The sequence below is a fragment of the Musca domestica genome, unplaced genomic scaffold (assembly GCF_030504385.1).
Source record: "Musca domestica strain aabys unplaced genomic scaffold, Musca_domestica.polishedcontigs.V.1.1 4, whole genome shotgun sequence".
Lineage (NCBI taxonomy): Eukaryota > Metazoa > Arthropoda > Insecta > Diptera > Muscidae > Musca > Musca domestica.
Window position 1 is genome coordinate 26,709,256 of NW_026712328.1, and position 16,874 is coordinate 26,726,129.

At 38.0% G+C, this 16,874-nt stretch overlaps 1 protein-coding gene across 11 annotated transcripts in view; it reads right to left on the reverse strand.

Moving 5' to 3' along the window:
- Positions 1 to 2,567: 2,567 nt before the first annotated feature.
- Positions 2,568 to 16,874, reverse strand: part of LOC101898716 (mushroom body large-type Kenyon cell-specific protein 1) — a 387,162-nt gene continuing 372,855 nt past the window's right edge. For 10 of the 11 annotated variants that reach the window (XM_059126944.1, XM_059126948.1, XM_059126949.1 and 7 more), the window contains exon 7: positions 2,569 to 6,762. In XM_059126944.1, the coding sequence (XP_058982927.1) occupies positions 3,930 to 6,762 (2,833 nt within the window). In that variant the 3' untranslated portion in view covers positions 2,569 to 3,929. Of the gene's footprint in view, positions 6,763 to 16,874 lie in introns of all 11 variants that reach the window. The other variant, XM_059126942.1, reaches the window with a different exon arrangement.

The following is a 16,874-nucleotide window of genomic DNA, read 5'->3' on the forward strand; positions in this document are numbered from 1 at the left end:
TCGAAACCCGTGGTAGGGGGGGGGGGGGGGGTACTTGATGTAGTACACTGATCCGAATATTAGAATTTTGCAAAATTCGTACAAAATTGGATGATCCTTTCTTGTTGTATGAGGTAAATTTCTGTGAAAATGTTGACCTTTTGAAGGGAGATATCAGAAAGAGTGGAGCGATATTGACCCATTTCTGAACTCGATCTAAGTTTGATAATCATATTATGATGAATCAAGTTTGGACCAAATTGGATACTCGCTTCGAGAATTGTCGTGCGCACCATACAGGCAGGCAGGCGGACGGACGGACACCCCCTAAATCGACTTCAAATGTTCTAAAACGGATTTGGTCCAAAGAGACCTAGTATCGTTATTTCGATGAGGAATGTTTTGCTCGTATCAAATGATATAGGGTATATACGTAGCCATATGACTGAGGGTATAAAAAAGAGCTTTGTGATTTACAAAAGTTTTTTTTTAAAGATTTCTCCGAATTGCATTCATGAATGTTAATCACCCGAAGGAGAAGAGAAAGAGAGAATTTCGAATCTCTGAGTGAAAAAATAGGTTTCTAACATTTTTTTGTGGAATTGAATCGAAATAGCTACTTATATCCCCAATTCTTTATTGCTCTTTTGGCAAATAGTACTTTTTTGGATAGTATTTTTCTTTGGAAAATCGAATTTTAGGAAATTATTTTAGAAACTCTCTTAGTCCAAATCTTTGTTGAAGGTAATGGATTTAGAACTTAAGGTGAGAATACATAAAACGCTTTTTTGACTGGCTTAAGTCATCGGCTGGCTTCTTCGTAGAGGAACAAAGTAAAGATATAGAAGTATAAAGATAGCATAAGACAGAGTCAAAATATGGCAACCCTGTGAAAATACCTCTGTTGTTATGATATCATAACAACATATTTACCAATGTTAACTGATTTAAACGGCTAAGGCAATATGCAATTTTTTGGTAAGGTCTATGGAATAAAATTTTGAAACCACATTTTCGGATTTTTCAAAGTCTTATTTCTCATTCGTGTCTGTAATTGTGTTTTTTATATTAACATTTCCCTGTCATGAGCCGTTTTGTAGACACAAACCATTTGCTCAGAATGCATTTTGTCTAGTATTTACCATTTTAGGTCTTTGATTGTGGTTTCAAAGACCTAAAATGGTAAAGACTAGACGAAATGCATTCTGAGCAAATTGTTTGTGGCTATACTACCTTGAATAATAGCTCATAGCATAGGCATGTTAATATAAAAAACACAATTATAGGAAAGAATGACAAATAAAAGTTTGGATAATCCAAAATATTGGTTTCAAAATTCTATTCCATATACCTTCCCAAATAATTGCATATGGCCTTAGGGGTTGAAATTGCTTAACATTTGTAACTATGTTGTTACGATATCATAACAACAGAGGCCTTTTTCACAGGGTTACCATATTTTACTCTGTCTTGTCCTATCTTTATACTTCTATGTCTTTGGTGGTTTCTATATTAACATACCTCTGTTACTCTATGTATTGTAGACACCAACCATTCGCTCAAAATGCATTTTGTCTAGTCTTTACTATTTTAGGTCTTTGGTCTTAACCCTTTTAGGTCTCTGAATAATGAAGTTTTAGGTTGATTTAGTTAGATTTTGGCCTTACGCTTATTTGATCTTTTCCGAAGAAGCCAGCCGATGACATATGCCAGTCAAAAATTGTTGTATGTATTCGCACCTTTACAAGCCAACCAGTTTCAAAGACCTAAAATGGTAAAGACTAGACAAAATGCATTCTGAGCAAATGGTTTGTGTCTATACTATCTAGAATAACAGGTCATGGCAGGACCATGTTAATATAAAAAACACATTTATATAAAAAAATTACAAATAAAAGTTTGAAAAATCCAAAAGTTGGGTTTTACAATTCCATTCCATAGACTTTCCCAATTAATTACAGAAATTATTATTACAGAAATAAGAAATAAATAAAAACTTGTGAAATCCAAAATTTTGGTTTCAAAATTCTATTCCATAGACCTTCCCAAAAATGTGCATATTGCCTTAGCGATTTAAATCAGTTAACATTGATAACGATGTTGTTATGATATCCAACAAAAGAGGTATTTTTATAGGGTTGCCATATTTTGACTCTGTCTTGTCCTATCTTTACACTTCTATGTCTTTGAGGCGCTTTAAATCGCTTAAAATTGCTAACGATGTTGTCATGATATCATAACAACAGAGGTATTTTCACAGGGTTGCCATATCTTGACTCTGTTTACACTTACACCTTACACTTCTATGTATTTTCCCGTTTTGCTGAATTTAAAATAAAACCCTCTGCTTTTTGTTTTTTTATTTTTGAGTTGATTCTTTCTACTGGAACGTGTGCCTTTATTAGAAAAAGGTCCATTTTCATGTAATCCACAATAAACTCCTTCCTAAGGCTCTAAGAAGGAATTCAAAAAATAAGAAAACCCTTTAAAAAAACTACAAAATTCCAAAAAAAAAAAATATTTTTTTTTTGCGATTTTTAATGACACTCTCTGTATTATTATTGTTGTTGTTATTGTTAGTGTTGTTGTCGTATATTGTTTGTTTAGTTTATTGCTTAACGCATTTGTTTGTTTGTTTGTTTGTTTTTAGTTTGTACAAGTGCCTATTGCGTCGATTGTCAAAAAAGAAAAGGAAACTAATAAATATTTATATATGTATGTAGGAAAAAATTAAGTGAATTTTATGTATTTTGTATATATTATATAAATATATATGCATGAATAATAAATACATATATAATTATTCTATATATACATATACTTTGTAAAAAAAAACCATTTAATATATTTATTTTTTATATATATTTTGGTATATATATATAGTTAATAATGTAGGTTGTTTTGTATATTGTTTTCATTTGTATTGTTGCTGTTTGTTGTTGTTGTTGTTGATGATGATGTCTTTTATAAATCTATAGTACTGTTAAGTTGTTGTTCTTTTGTTGAGTTTATTAACTATTTTGGGCTTTTAAAACTGTTAAAAAGTGTTTTGTTGTTGACAAAGTGTTTGCTTTTGTTGTTGTTGTTGTTGTTTACCTTTCTAAGATTATCTATGTACAACGCCATACCATATATGTTTGTTTGTATGTTTATCAGTGTATGTTTGTATTACTATTTGTATTATTTTGTTTTTTTCCAAATTGTCTTCTTATCTCATGTTTGTTTGGTTTTGTTTTTGTTAACTTTAACCTAAATACATACACTTTGTGGGCTTTTATTTCACTTGCCTTCCATTTAGCTTAAAGAAAATCAAATTTCTAAAAAACAAATATTATTTATAAAACAGAAATATTCTATAGAGAATATTTAGGAAGAAAAAGAAAACAAAAAAAAAGTGAGAACATAAAAATTTTGACTAACTTCTTTCATTCTTTCATTCAATTAACGTTGACATTTAAAATTACACATCTTGACACGTTTGACAATTGTAAATGCTTTCATGCTCTCTTTTGTAGTGTTGTGTTGTTTTTTGTTGTTGTTGTTGTTTTCATTTAATTTCTGTAGCACAGGCATTTGATTTGTGTGTGTTTTTCTTTTACTTAATTTCACTAAAATTATTATTTATTACTTCTGCCTAATGTTTCAGCAGTTTGTCTGTTTTCCCGCTTTCCGCTTTACCACTGCCACACTTTCTCTCTCGTCTCGTCGTTTTGTTTTCAGTAACTGTAGTAGTTGTTAGCTAATGTCTCACTGCCGCCCGGTCCATGATGTGTTAGCCATGGATTGTGATGCTGGTGATGTTGCTGCTGCTGTTGCTCCTCATAGTGCTGGTGTTGGTGTTGGTCATACCAAAGGGGTTGAGAATGACGCCTTGACTGGTATTGGTAATGCTGTAACATGTCAATATCACCAACACCTTCGGCCATTCCACAACCGTATGATAATTGATTCTATAAGTTCTCTTCGTTTTCCTGTTGCTCCGACTTGATTTGTGAGAGTTTCTCTTGCAGTATCGAGGTGCCAGATTCGAGTGTAGGAATTTCACGTTTAACGTTGATGGCACCACCACCACCGCCATTTATATCACTGGCAACGTTGTTGTTGTTGTTCGTATTGCTGCCATTGTTGTTGTGATGCAAATGCATGTGATGGCTGCTACTGTTGTTGTTATTGTTGTTGTTGTGCAGTTGCTCACTCTTTAAACTACTTGCATCGGTTTCCGAGGCTGAATCTCTTGAAGCAATACGACGATCTCGTTGATGTAACAGTGTTTTCAAACTACCATGACCTCCTTTACTGCTACCACTCGTGTTATTGTTGTTGTTATTTTCGCGATCGTACTCATCCGCTCCACTTTGAGAAGTTTCATCGTCATCACTGCCACTATCGTTGCGTTCACGTTTAATTGATGCCGCTCGCAATGACAGGGGACTACCAGTCCGTTTGTTGGACGGCGAATGGGACAGACTATTGTAATCGACCATACCACGATTGTTGGTAAACGGCAATGGGGTCTTTTTCATCAACAACTGATCCAATAATACACCTCCGCCGCCGCCGCCACCTCCACTACTACTACTGCTTGGAATGCCACTAACTTCATTACTTTTACGATCGAGCGTCTTACGTATTATACCGTCCAAGAAATTCGCCCCATTGGCAGCATTTGTTTCGTACAACTCCCTCGCTCGATTAATATCATGGCCGCTTATTATGGGAGGACTGGATATCGGACTGGGACCGTTTGATGAATTTGTTGTATTACCACCACCGCTTGTGGCCTCCTGATAGCGCTGCATATGTGATTTCAATATTTCACTGCCCGTTTCTGTGGGCGAGGCACCACTACTGGCGGCTGTGGCATTACGATTCAAATCCATTTGTAATTGGCCGAAGGCGGCTTGTTGGTGTTGCCAAAACATGGTTGGCGCATAGGGCAGATGTGCTAAGGTGGGATCAAACATAGGCAGTTTCATGCCGTTACCGACATTTGCCGGAAATCCGGCCGTTCCCGTGCCACCGTTACTCTTCAAAGCCGCTCCGCTTAATTTCAGGCTGGCATTCGGTCCGTTGCCGGCTTTTAATTTGTCAAGACCTGCAGGAATGTTGGCATTTGATTTTGAACTATTGCTGGCACCATCGAGGCCGGGCTGTGGCTTGGGTTCACGCTTTCGCGGCCTCATTAGATGGCGCTCTTTAACCTTGTACTCTAGTGTTGAATGTGGAACTCCGTAATAACTACCAGCTCGGTGCACTGACATTTCCCCCCGCTGCACAGCCTTGACAGCCTCAACTAAGCTGTCGCGGTCATAGTTGCGATATTTGCCACGCTTGGGCCGGGTTCCTTTGCCAGCAGCCAAGGCTGCTGCTTCCTGACTTCTCAGATGGTGGGCATGCATGTGGTGGTGATGATGTGAATTGTGCATTGCAGCATTTGCCAGCAGGTTGGGCGCTGTTCCAAAACGCGATGTATCAGTACCACCAATATTTTTCACCACTGATATTGTGGGTTTCTTGTAGTCCATACCTGAAGAGTTGTTGCGCTCACAATCTGCCACCAGACCCAAGAGGACATCTTTGTTGGCCTGTTCGCTCATGGTCCGATGTATGCTATTGGCAATGACATCACGCATTCTCAGCGGTTGATTACTTTGGCCATCGACTCCGCCATGCAGCAGGGGCGGTGTCACCGATAAGCTATTGTTGGCGCCCAATTGATTTTTGGCTGCCACCAGCATCAGCGGACCCGGGCTATCACCACCGCCGTTACGATTGGAATTACTGTTGTTGCTGTTATGACAATGCAAAGCAGGTGATCCCCGAGAACTACTGGGTCCCATGGACGAGGAAGTTCCAGCCACCGGTGTATAGGACGGAATTTTCAATATCGCCGAGGAGGGATCATCACACGACTCATTGGGATCCATAGATGAATTCGTTTCCGGTGTATCAGACTTTGGTAAACGGCGGCCAGGGGCAAAAGAGGATTGCTGCTGCTGCTGTTGTTGTTGCTGCTGCTGCAGAAGTAATTGCAAAAGTGAACGGTAGTCCTGTTGTTGGTTACCATTGTTTGGACTATTTGTGTTTGGCTCATTGACAGTGGCAGCAGCGGCAACAGCAGCCGCTGCCGTCGCCGCCGTAGCAGCAGTTGTGGCTGCTGTAGTTGCTCCCAGCAGAACATCCTTTAAATTTATGGTGGAATTCAGCAGCAAAGCACTGAAGAGATCACGCAGATTTTTGTCGGAAAGAAGCAGCGTCTGCAACAGTAACGTGGCATCTATTTGGGGTATTTGTGGCTGTGGTGGTGTTGAGAGTTCGGCATTAGGGTTTAGTAAATTATTTGTTTGGGGCTTAGAGGATTCAGTGTGAGCGGGTTTTGGTGAGCTCAACGAAAGTGGCTCATCGGCGATATCCATCGCTCCCTCGCCATTATTGGCAGCGGCAATTTTCTTTAACATTGTCGGTGTGGTGATGCGTCTCAACTCATCATCTGGCTGTGGCGTCGAGGCATTACTGTCCACATCGCCCTCAGCTTCATCGGCCGACAAATCTTTTTCGAGTTCTTGTTGTAGTATTTCTGTGGGGGTATCAGCGCCACGTTTGGCACCCGTTGCCATTTTGTACATTTTGTTGCGCAGCGTGGAGCGTGGCACATTGAATTGAACGGCCGCCTTGCGAGTGCCCAATCTACCAGAAAGTACTTCGTGCATGGCGTTATTAATGTCCTCTTCGCTGTAGGTGCGACGTGTTGAAGGAACAGGTGTAGCACGTGATGATTTAATTCTGTAAAGAAGGGAAAAGGGAAAGAAGGTAATTAGAAAATGTAATACAACCTCGGGTGAATTTCGTTACAAATAGTAAATGGGGATCGAGCAATTTTTTTCACCTTCCAAAGAGAACGTGAACTTTTTATTGGAAGAGGTCTAAAGTTTTGACGTTTATTTTGTTACAAGAAAAGCCGTTGTGAAGAAGTTTGGCTGTAACTCGTTAACAAAAGTGTTATCTCAAAATTGGGCTAGTTTTCTACAGTTGCTTTGTTTGGTTTCCAAAAATTTGGCAAGTGGTGACAAATTGCGGAACTGTCCATATTTTCAAAATTATCGGTCATATTCAGGAGCAATTGCATTGATAAAGAATATATATTGATAAAGCATATTCGTTGGATTGATAAGGAGTATTACGCAAGAAAACGTGATAATATTTTCCTATCTGTCATTTATGAGTGCAGCTCAACTGACTCCTTTTGAACTTTTTTTTTTCCTTTTCAAAATTGCAATGAAAACAACAAAGTAGCTTTCTCTTTTCAATCTGTCAGAACAATTTTTGAGAGATTTTTAATGATTGATTTTGACAGTTATTCCCTTTATATTTTCGTTTGAATTTCACTTTGCTTTTGTGTTCGTGATTGTAACCAAAAAAACATCATACTCCAAATTCCTCTTTGTAAATTCATTCATCCTACAGCTTTTCTTCCCACACCATGAATATTTACTCTTCCGAGGCTCTTTTTTTGGTTATCTGTCCCTTGAGGAAGTATCATCCTAATGGGATGAAAGGAGAGAAATAAAAGCAGAATAGAAACAATGCCAAAGCATTTTTCGGACAGCATAAAAGAATGGGAATTTTTTCGGCGTATATTTACAGGGTGTACGAACAAGATGCTGCTTGAGGCATAACGATTTTTTGGGGACTGGTATTAAAAAGCGTTGGGTTTTGCATGATTTATAACCATTGGATATAAGAACAAGTGCGCTTTTAGATAAACTCTAAACTATTTTATGATCGTCAATGCGAGAAATGCCTGGAAAAGTTTTATTTTTTAGAAGCCCCTTTCAGAGGTATTTTTTCACAGACGACATTTTCGAAAGTGTATTTTCACAAACAACATTTTGAAAAGACCTGTTGCCACAGTCATTTACATACCATGCCGGACTTATGTCTTCCTTCATTGAAGGTCATTTGAAAAAAAAAATAGTTTGAAATTTATTCGTGTCCTAGAAGACTTTTTACGGGGTCTACGTTCCACAGACCTTAAAGTAGATATTTGAAAGGCATGTTTCCATGACATACCTTTTGGAAGGTATTACCCATCGATTTTTTTTACGATTTTCTTTACATAGAAGACTATTTGGATGATAATTTTTTCCACAGAAGACTTTTTAGAAAGTCTCTTTTTCTTAATTTTATTTTTAAATGTTCTGAAATCTCATTTTTGCTAGAAGTGTCATTCTTTCTAAAGATATTGTATTTATAGAGAATCTTTTGATGGATTTTATTGCAACAGAAGACCTTGCAAGCTCTTCTTCTGGCCTCTTCAAATATATTCTTTCCATCAAAGCCCTATTCGAAGGGTCTTCTTTGCATAGAATCTTTGAGGGTTGTCCTCCATAGAACACTTTTCTAAAGGAAAATTCTTAAGAAGCAATTATGCTAAATAGAATTCAGTCTTTTTATTCAATATAAAGAAACCCATTCCGATAAAATTTCGATGAGCTCTTTTTTGAGGTACCGTTACGTATGGCCTATACGAATACGTGGACCTGTATGATTAATTTTATGTCAAGGAACTTCAAATTTCATATTTGAAACACTTCCGGTTAAAAGTGTGACAAAAATCATCAAAACACCGAATATCGGGAGGTACAGTTATATGGGGACTGTACCAAAACTTGACAGTTCTATGCAAGCATATTTCTTACATAATGCGGACACATGGTGCCAATTTGCAGTAAATTCAGGTTAAAATTGTGACTAAAACAACCAAAAAAATTTTAATCTGCGGGTACTCATACATGGTGAGATAAAAAAACTTCAACAAAGTCAATCGTCATAATTTTTATTTTTTTTTAATTTTATTGAATGAAAGCAAAAAAAATGTCAGAAATAGCATCAAATTTTAGAATAGGTTTAGATTTGTTCGAATTGGGCAACATTGGCACGAATTATGGCCTTCAAACGCCAATGAATCCTTTACACACTGCCCGAATGTTGCTCTGTGGTTTTTTGTCTTATTCCCGGCGAAGTGCTTGCTTGAGGTAATCGACACTTGGGTATTTTTTAGTACCAAACTTGCTTTCCAAAATACTGAAGACACAATAGTCCAACGAATTGGTATCCGGAGATTTTGGTGGCCATTGTGAGCTGGAAATGAAGCGAGGAGCCTCATTTTGTAACCATTCTTGAGTGGCGCGTGGTGAGTGCGATGGTGCTGAGTCCCGTTGAAATGTCTGCGGCCAAATCGTTTGCGTGCTCAAGGCTTTAATACACTCTCTAGAATATTTTCGCGATAATATTCGGCATTTGTTCTGATGCCACCATCGGCTGTTATGGCTGGCCACACAATCACCATGATCAGCGTTTGAGTTCTGGTAGCCAACTGAAGGTGCACATTTTCAGCTGATCTCTTTGGCAAGTGAACACGATCATTTTGTTTGTTCACAAACTGCTGGACAACGTATGTTTTCTCATCAGAGAAAACCAAATTCGGAAGTTCACCACTTTCGGCCAAGCGAAGAAACTCTTTAGCTCTTTTGAGTATATTATCTTTCTTTTGAGGTGTAAGTTCTTGCACTTTTTGTAATCGCAATGGCTTTACCCCGAGCTCATTTTTCAATATTTGCCGAATGGAATATTGCGATATTTTCAGCTCACGAGTCATTTTTCAGCCACAGCGACGAGGCTTTTGATCAAGTTTCTTCTTTACTTTTCAAACCATTTCTGCTGATGTTGCTGTTTTCTTCCGTCCACTTCCTTGAGCTCGGGTTACGCTACCATTATTCGTATTGGGCACGAATTGACGAAGATGTTCGGAACGCCTGCCCAGCGTGCGATACAGGCCCGCACAATACGCTGCATCTGTTTAATTGCAGCAGAATTACTAAAGCTGGACATTGAGGAAGAGCCGGATTAATCAGAACACAAACAACGGAGCATGTTAACACTGCAACAACAACAACAACAATCAGTATCAAGGCAACGAGCGATGGTATGAGACACCAAAGATTTATTTACATTTATATGCTGGAAATGCCTGGAAAAGTTTTATTTTTTAGAAGCCCCTTTCAGAGGTATTTTTTCACAGACGACATTTTCGAAAGTGTATTTTCACAAACAACATTTTGAAAAGACCTGTTGCCACAGTCATTTACATACCATGCCGGACTTATGTCTTCCTTCATTGAAGGTCATTTGAAAAAAAAAATAGTTTGAAATTTATTCGTGTCCTAGAAGACTTTTTACGGGGTCTACGTTCCACAGACCTTAAAGTAGATATTTGAAAGGCATGTTTCCATGACATACCTTTTGGAAGGTATTACCCATCGATTTTTTTTACGATTTTCTTTACATAGAAGACTATTTGGATGATAATTTTTTCCACAGAAGACTTTTTAGAAAGTCTCTTTTTCTTAATTTTATTTTTAAATGTTCTGAAATCTCATTTTTGCTAGAAGTGTCATTCTTTCTAAAGATATTGTATTTATAGAGAATCTTTTGATGGATTTTATTGCAACAGAAGACCTTGCAAGCTCTTCTTCTGGCCTCTTCAAATATATTCTTTCCATCAAAGCCCTATTCGAAGGGTCTTCTTTGCATAGAATCTTTGAGGGTTGTCCTCCATAGAACACTTTTCTAAAGGAAAATTCTTAAGAAGCAATTATGCTAAATAGAATTCAGTCTTTTTATTCAATATAAAGAAACCCATTCCGATAAAATTTCGATGAGCTCTTTTTTGAGGTACCGTTACGTATGGCCTATACGAATACGTGGACCTGTATGATTAATTTTATGTCAAGGAACTTCAAATTTCATATTTGAAACACTTCCGGTTAAAAGTGTGACAAAAATCATCAAAACACCGAATATCGGGAGGTACAGTTATATGGGGACTGTACCAAAACTTGACAGTTCTATGCAAGCATATTTCTTACATAATGCGGACACATGGTGCCAATTTGCAGTAAATTCAGGTTAAAATTGTGACTAAAACAACCAAAAAAATTTTAATCTGCGGGTACTCATACATGGTGAGATAAAAAAACTTCAACAAAGTCAATCGTCATAATTTTTATTTTTTTTTAATTTTATTGAATGAAAGCAAAAAAAATGTCAGAAATAGCATCAAATTTTAGAATAGGTTTAGATTTGTTCGAATTGGGCAACATTGGCACGAATTATGGCCTTCAAACGCCAATGAATCCTTTACACACTGCCCGAATGTTGCTCTGTGGTTTTTTGTCTTATTCCCGGCGAAGTGCTTGCTTGAGGTAATCGACACTTGGGTATTTTTTAGTACCAAACTTGCTTTCCAAAATACTGAAGACACAATAGTCCAACGAATTGGTATCCGGAGATTTTGGTGGCCATTGTGAGCTGGAAATGAAGCGAGGAGCCTCATTTTGTAACCATTCTTGAGTGGCGCGTGGTGAGTGCGATGGTGCTGAGTCCCGTTGAAATGTCTGCGGCCAAATCGTTTGCGTGCTCAAGGCTTTAATACACTCTCTAGAATATTTTCGCGATAATATTCGGCATTTGTTCTGATGCCACCATCGGCTGTTATGGCTGGCCACACAATCACCATGATCAGCGTTTGAGTTCTGGTAGCCAACTGAAGGTGCACATTTTCAGCTGATCTCTTTGGCAAGTGAACACGATCATTTTGTTTGTTCACAAACTGCTGGACAACGTATGTTTTCTCATCAGAGAAAACCAAATTCGGAAGTTCACCACTTTCGGCCAAACGAAGAAACTCTTTAGCTCTTTTGAGTATATTATCTTTCTTTTGAGGTGTAAGTTCTTGCACTTTTTGTAATCGCAATGGCTTTACCCCGAGCTCATTTTTCAATATTTGCCGAATGGAATATTGCGATATTTTCAGCTCACGAGTCATTTTTCAGCCACAGCGACGAGGCTTTTGATCAAGTTTCTTCTTTACTTTTCAAACCATTTCTGCTGATGTTGCTGTTTTCTTCCGTCCACTTCCTTGAGCTCGGGTTACGCTACCATTATTCGTATTGGGCACGAATTGACGAAGATGTTCGGAACGCCTGCCCAGCGTGCGATACAGGCCCGCACAATACGCTGCATCTGTTTAATTGCAGCAGAATTACTAAAGCTGGACATTGAGGAAGAGCCGGATTAATCAGAACACAAACAACGGAGCATGTTAACACTGCAACAACAACAACAACAATCAGTATCAAGGCAACGAGCGATGGTATGAGACACCAAAGATTTATTTACATTTATATGCTGGAGTGCTCTAACGATAGCCACTTGTGGTTTTCCAGCCGAATATAAAGAAATCACACTATCACGCTTGACTTCCATTACGTATAACATTTTTTCTGGAAAATTCTCACCAAAATGCTTTTGTACGCTTGTAAACAATATAATGAGCTGTCACTGGAATAATTTTAACAGCTGTCGAACGAGTGGCTTAGAAATGACAGCAGTCTGAATTTGGTCGCAGTTTTTTCATCTCACCCTTGTATAGCCCATTTTCAATTCCAAATGTCCAGACCTAACACACATCGGAGTAAAAAAATTCATCAATGTACTGCATTTCGTTCGGAAGCTAGATTGATTTCCACAGACCGGCAGTCGGATGGATATGCAGATTTGACAGAAAATTGTATGCTGATAAAAATATATATTTTGTGGAGTCTAAAATATGTATTTTAAGGTGTTGCGTTACTTAATTTACCCTCCATGCTATGGTGGAGGGTATACAAATTGAAATCAACAAGGTTTTTTTCATTGATTCCATACATCGCGACGGCCCGATTAAATTATTTTCAAAGCCCTGACCATATTTTCTAAGTACGTATCTTTAGTTGTTTTGAAATTTAACAATATTCAAACTTCCGAAAACCATTCTCGTCTTGATCACCCTGTTCCAAGACATTTCATACAATTTGAAAATAACGAAAAAAACAAACCAAAATAATGCATCCAAGCAAAAGAACTACCAGTATGAGTATTAAAATGTAAATGAAGCTTTGCGCAATGAAGAGAGGGAGAGAGAGAGAGAGAGCGAGGCAACATTGTAATGTTAGCTTCATTGTCATGATGATGACTTCGTGATGGGTCATGGAGACATAAAGATGACAAGTGTTGTTTCCAAACTAAGAAGACATCTAACATCTTGTTGGCTTCCTAGCTGCGAAGTTCATTAGACGATTTTGTGTTGGTTGTTTTTGTTGGTGTTGTCATTTATTTTTTGGTAAAACCATTGCACTTGAAATTGAAACAGAAAAGCGGAAGGAAAAGAAACATTACGTTTCAGCAAGGGGAAAGAATGGACTTTGAAGAAGAAAAAAATTAGGGATATTTCAAAAGGATTCCAAAAATAAAAATAAGAAAAAAAGTAGGTATGGGAATTGAAGTAAAAAAAGTACTCCTACCGATGCTAGGCTTCATACATCCACCATGCAGAGACCAGGAAACATGATATGTTTTTGCACTGTCAAGTGCACCGGAACATGGTGCGGAGTAATGACTATGTTCTGGCGGGCAAAAAATGTTGGAAAAGGAATCACAGATAACATAAAAGGTGACAAGTGAAGGTTATACAAAAGCAAATGCATATCGAAATTAACAACAACAACAACAGCAGCAGCAACATTTTTGACAGATTTCAAGGAGTGGAATATTTTGTTGTGTTTTACCTTTTTCCCCAAAAAGGAAGTCAATGCATTCACTGCAAAGCACAGCATGCATTACATATATCTTATAGACACATCAGTATCATAATCATCAGTCGCATTTCAAGTTATTGTTGTTGACGTCATTATGGACCCAACCCCAACCAACCGACCGACCGACCGTTCGACGATACGACGACGGTAAGGAAACTGATGCAACTCTTATGTTTCGTTTTTTTTTTGTTTGTTTTAATGATGATGTTGTTATTGTCAAAGCTTGACAAAAATTTTGCAAGTCCTTAACATCCTGTCTGACAGACAAGTCATTTGGAATGACGGAGTGCAACGGTGAACTTTCCCCAAATTGAGAATAGCACAAATGCATAAAATTGCATTGTTATTGCATGCAACATTGAGGGAAAGAATGAAAAAAACAACAACAAACAACGAAAGCACAAATTTGGGATGTGTCTTTAAAGGGAAGACACCCTCATAGGTGGAGAAAAAAAATAAATAAAAACCAGTAAGGAAAGCTCAAAAGTCGGGCGGGGCCGACTATATGATACCCTACACCACTATGCATATTTAGTAGAGCTCTCGTAAAAAGGGCATTTCAGAGCTCTATGAGATATTTGGTACAAAATCAAAATCTATCTGATTCTATCGTGCATTTTACGAACTATAACTATCTGTGAACCGGGTTTCTTCAAATTTGACGTATTAGCTTCTAGACTGAATTCGGTCTTATGTACGAAAATTCAGGTGATTTGGGCTGATATTGACCATTTAGTGCACATTTAACCCGAAATCGGATGAAGATATATATGGGAGCTATGTCCAAATCTGAACCGATTTCGATAAAATTTAAAACAGCTATTCATGTGCTCCATCTAATACCTGGTACCAAATATCACGGTTGTGGAGTGAATATTACGAATGTAAAGGTCTAAAACACTAAATCAGATGAAACATATATATGGTTGCTATATCTAAATCTGAACCGATTTTCACTAAATTTGATATACTTGCTTCTAGGCTGAATTTGGTACGACGTACTAAAATTCAGTCCATTTGGACATATATCGGCCATTTGGTGCACAATTAACCCGAAATCGGATGAAGATATATATGGGAGCTATATCCAAATCTGAACCGATTTCGATAAAATTACAAACAGCTATTTCTGGGCTGTATCTTATATCTGGTACCAAATATCATTCTTGTGGAGTGCATATTACGAATGTGAGAGGCTTAAACACCAAATCGGATAAAACATATATATGGGAGCTATAGCTGTCTCTGAACCGATTTTCTCCAAATTTGTTGTATTTGCTTTAAGGCTAATCTCGGTCACATGTGCCAAAATTCGGGCCATTTGAGCTGATATTGGCCATTTGGTGGTCAATTAACCCGAAATCGGATGAAGATATATATGGGAGCTATATCCAAATCTGAACCGATTTCGATAAAATTTAAAACAGCTATTTCTATGCTCCATCTAATACCTGGTACCAAATATCACGGTTGTGGAGTGCATAGTAGGAATGTGAAGGACTTCAAGATCAAATCGGATGAAAGATATATATGGGAGCTATAGCTATATCTGAACCGATTTTCTCCAAATTTGATATACTTGCTTCTAGGCCGAACTCGGTTGGGTGTGCCAAAATTCAGGTAATTTGGACTGATAGTGGACATTTGGTGCACATTTAACCCGAAATCGGATGAAGATATATATGGGAGCTATATCTAAATTTGATCCGATTCTCACCAAATTCAAATAGAAGATAATAAATGCGACCTGCATTTTGTTCACAAGAATACATGGACGGACGGACGGACGGAAGGACGGACGGACGGACGGACAGACGGACTGACATGCATAAATCGACTCAGAAAGTGATTCTATGAAGGTTCTCAAAAGTAACTATGGGTCTATCTCGTTTCCTTCTCCATGTTACAAACAAATGCACAAAGACATAATACCCTTACCACTATGTGGTGTAGGGTATAAAAATTAAAAATACGAGACAAATATTATGAGAAAGTTGATACTGATACGAAGACGCGGACCTGCATAAGTAATTTTTTGTCAAAGGCTGTAGTACCCATTTAGATCTTTAAATACGAAATTTGAAAAAATTCCGGCGAATAATGTCGCTACAATCATCAAAATACCGAATAAAGGGAGGTCCTGTGGGAGCTATACGAAGACGTGGACTTGCATACGAAATATTTTTGCCATAGGCTGTACTACCCGTTACGAACTTTGTATATGAAATTTGAAACAATTCCGGCGAATGATGTTGTGAAAATCAGCAAAATACCGAATATGGGGAGGTACTTTATGTGGGGCCTATACAAACACGTGGACCGACATGGCCCATTGACGAAGTTAATCTGTCTACTGGCAAAATTCGCCAATATCGTCTCAAAATTTTACGCTGATCCAGAATATACAGGATGAGACAGCTGTTAAAATTATTCCAATGACAGCTCATTATATTTTTTGCAAGCGTACAAAAGCATTTTGGAGAGAACTTTCCAGAAAAAGAGTTATTCATGATGGAATTCAAGCGTCATAGTGCGATTTCTTTATATTTGGCTGGACAACGACAAGTGGCTATAGTTAGAGCACTCCAGCATTTAAATGTGAATAAATCTTTTGTGTCTCGTAGCATCGCTCGTTACCGTGACACTGGAAGGGTAGCTCGACGTCAAGGAAGTGGACGGATGAAAACAGCAACATCTGCCGAAATGGTATGTAAGAAGCGACTTAATCGAAACCCGCGTCGCAGTAGCCGAAAAATGGCTCATGAGCTGAATATATCGCAATATTCCATTCGGCAAATATTGAAAAATGAGATCGGGGTAAAGCCATTGAAATCCGAAAAAGTACAAGAACTTACACCGCAAGATAGAGAAAATAGACCCAAAAGAGCCAAAGAGTTCCTTCGTTTGGCCGAAAGTGGCGAACTGCCGAATTTGGTTTTCTCCGATGAGAAAACATTTGTTGTCCATCAGTTTGTAAACAAACAAAATGATCGTGTTGTGACTTGCCAAAGAGGTCAGCTGAAAATCTACACTTTCGGTTGGCCACCAGAACTCAAGCGCCGGCTATGATGATGGTGTGGGCCGCCATAACAGCCGATGGTCGCTCTCCGCTCGTATTAATCGACAGAATAAATGCCGAATATTATCGCGAAAATATTCTGAAGGGTGTATTAAAGCCTTAGTCTCGCAAACTTTTTG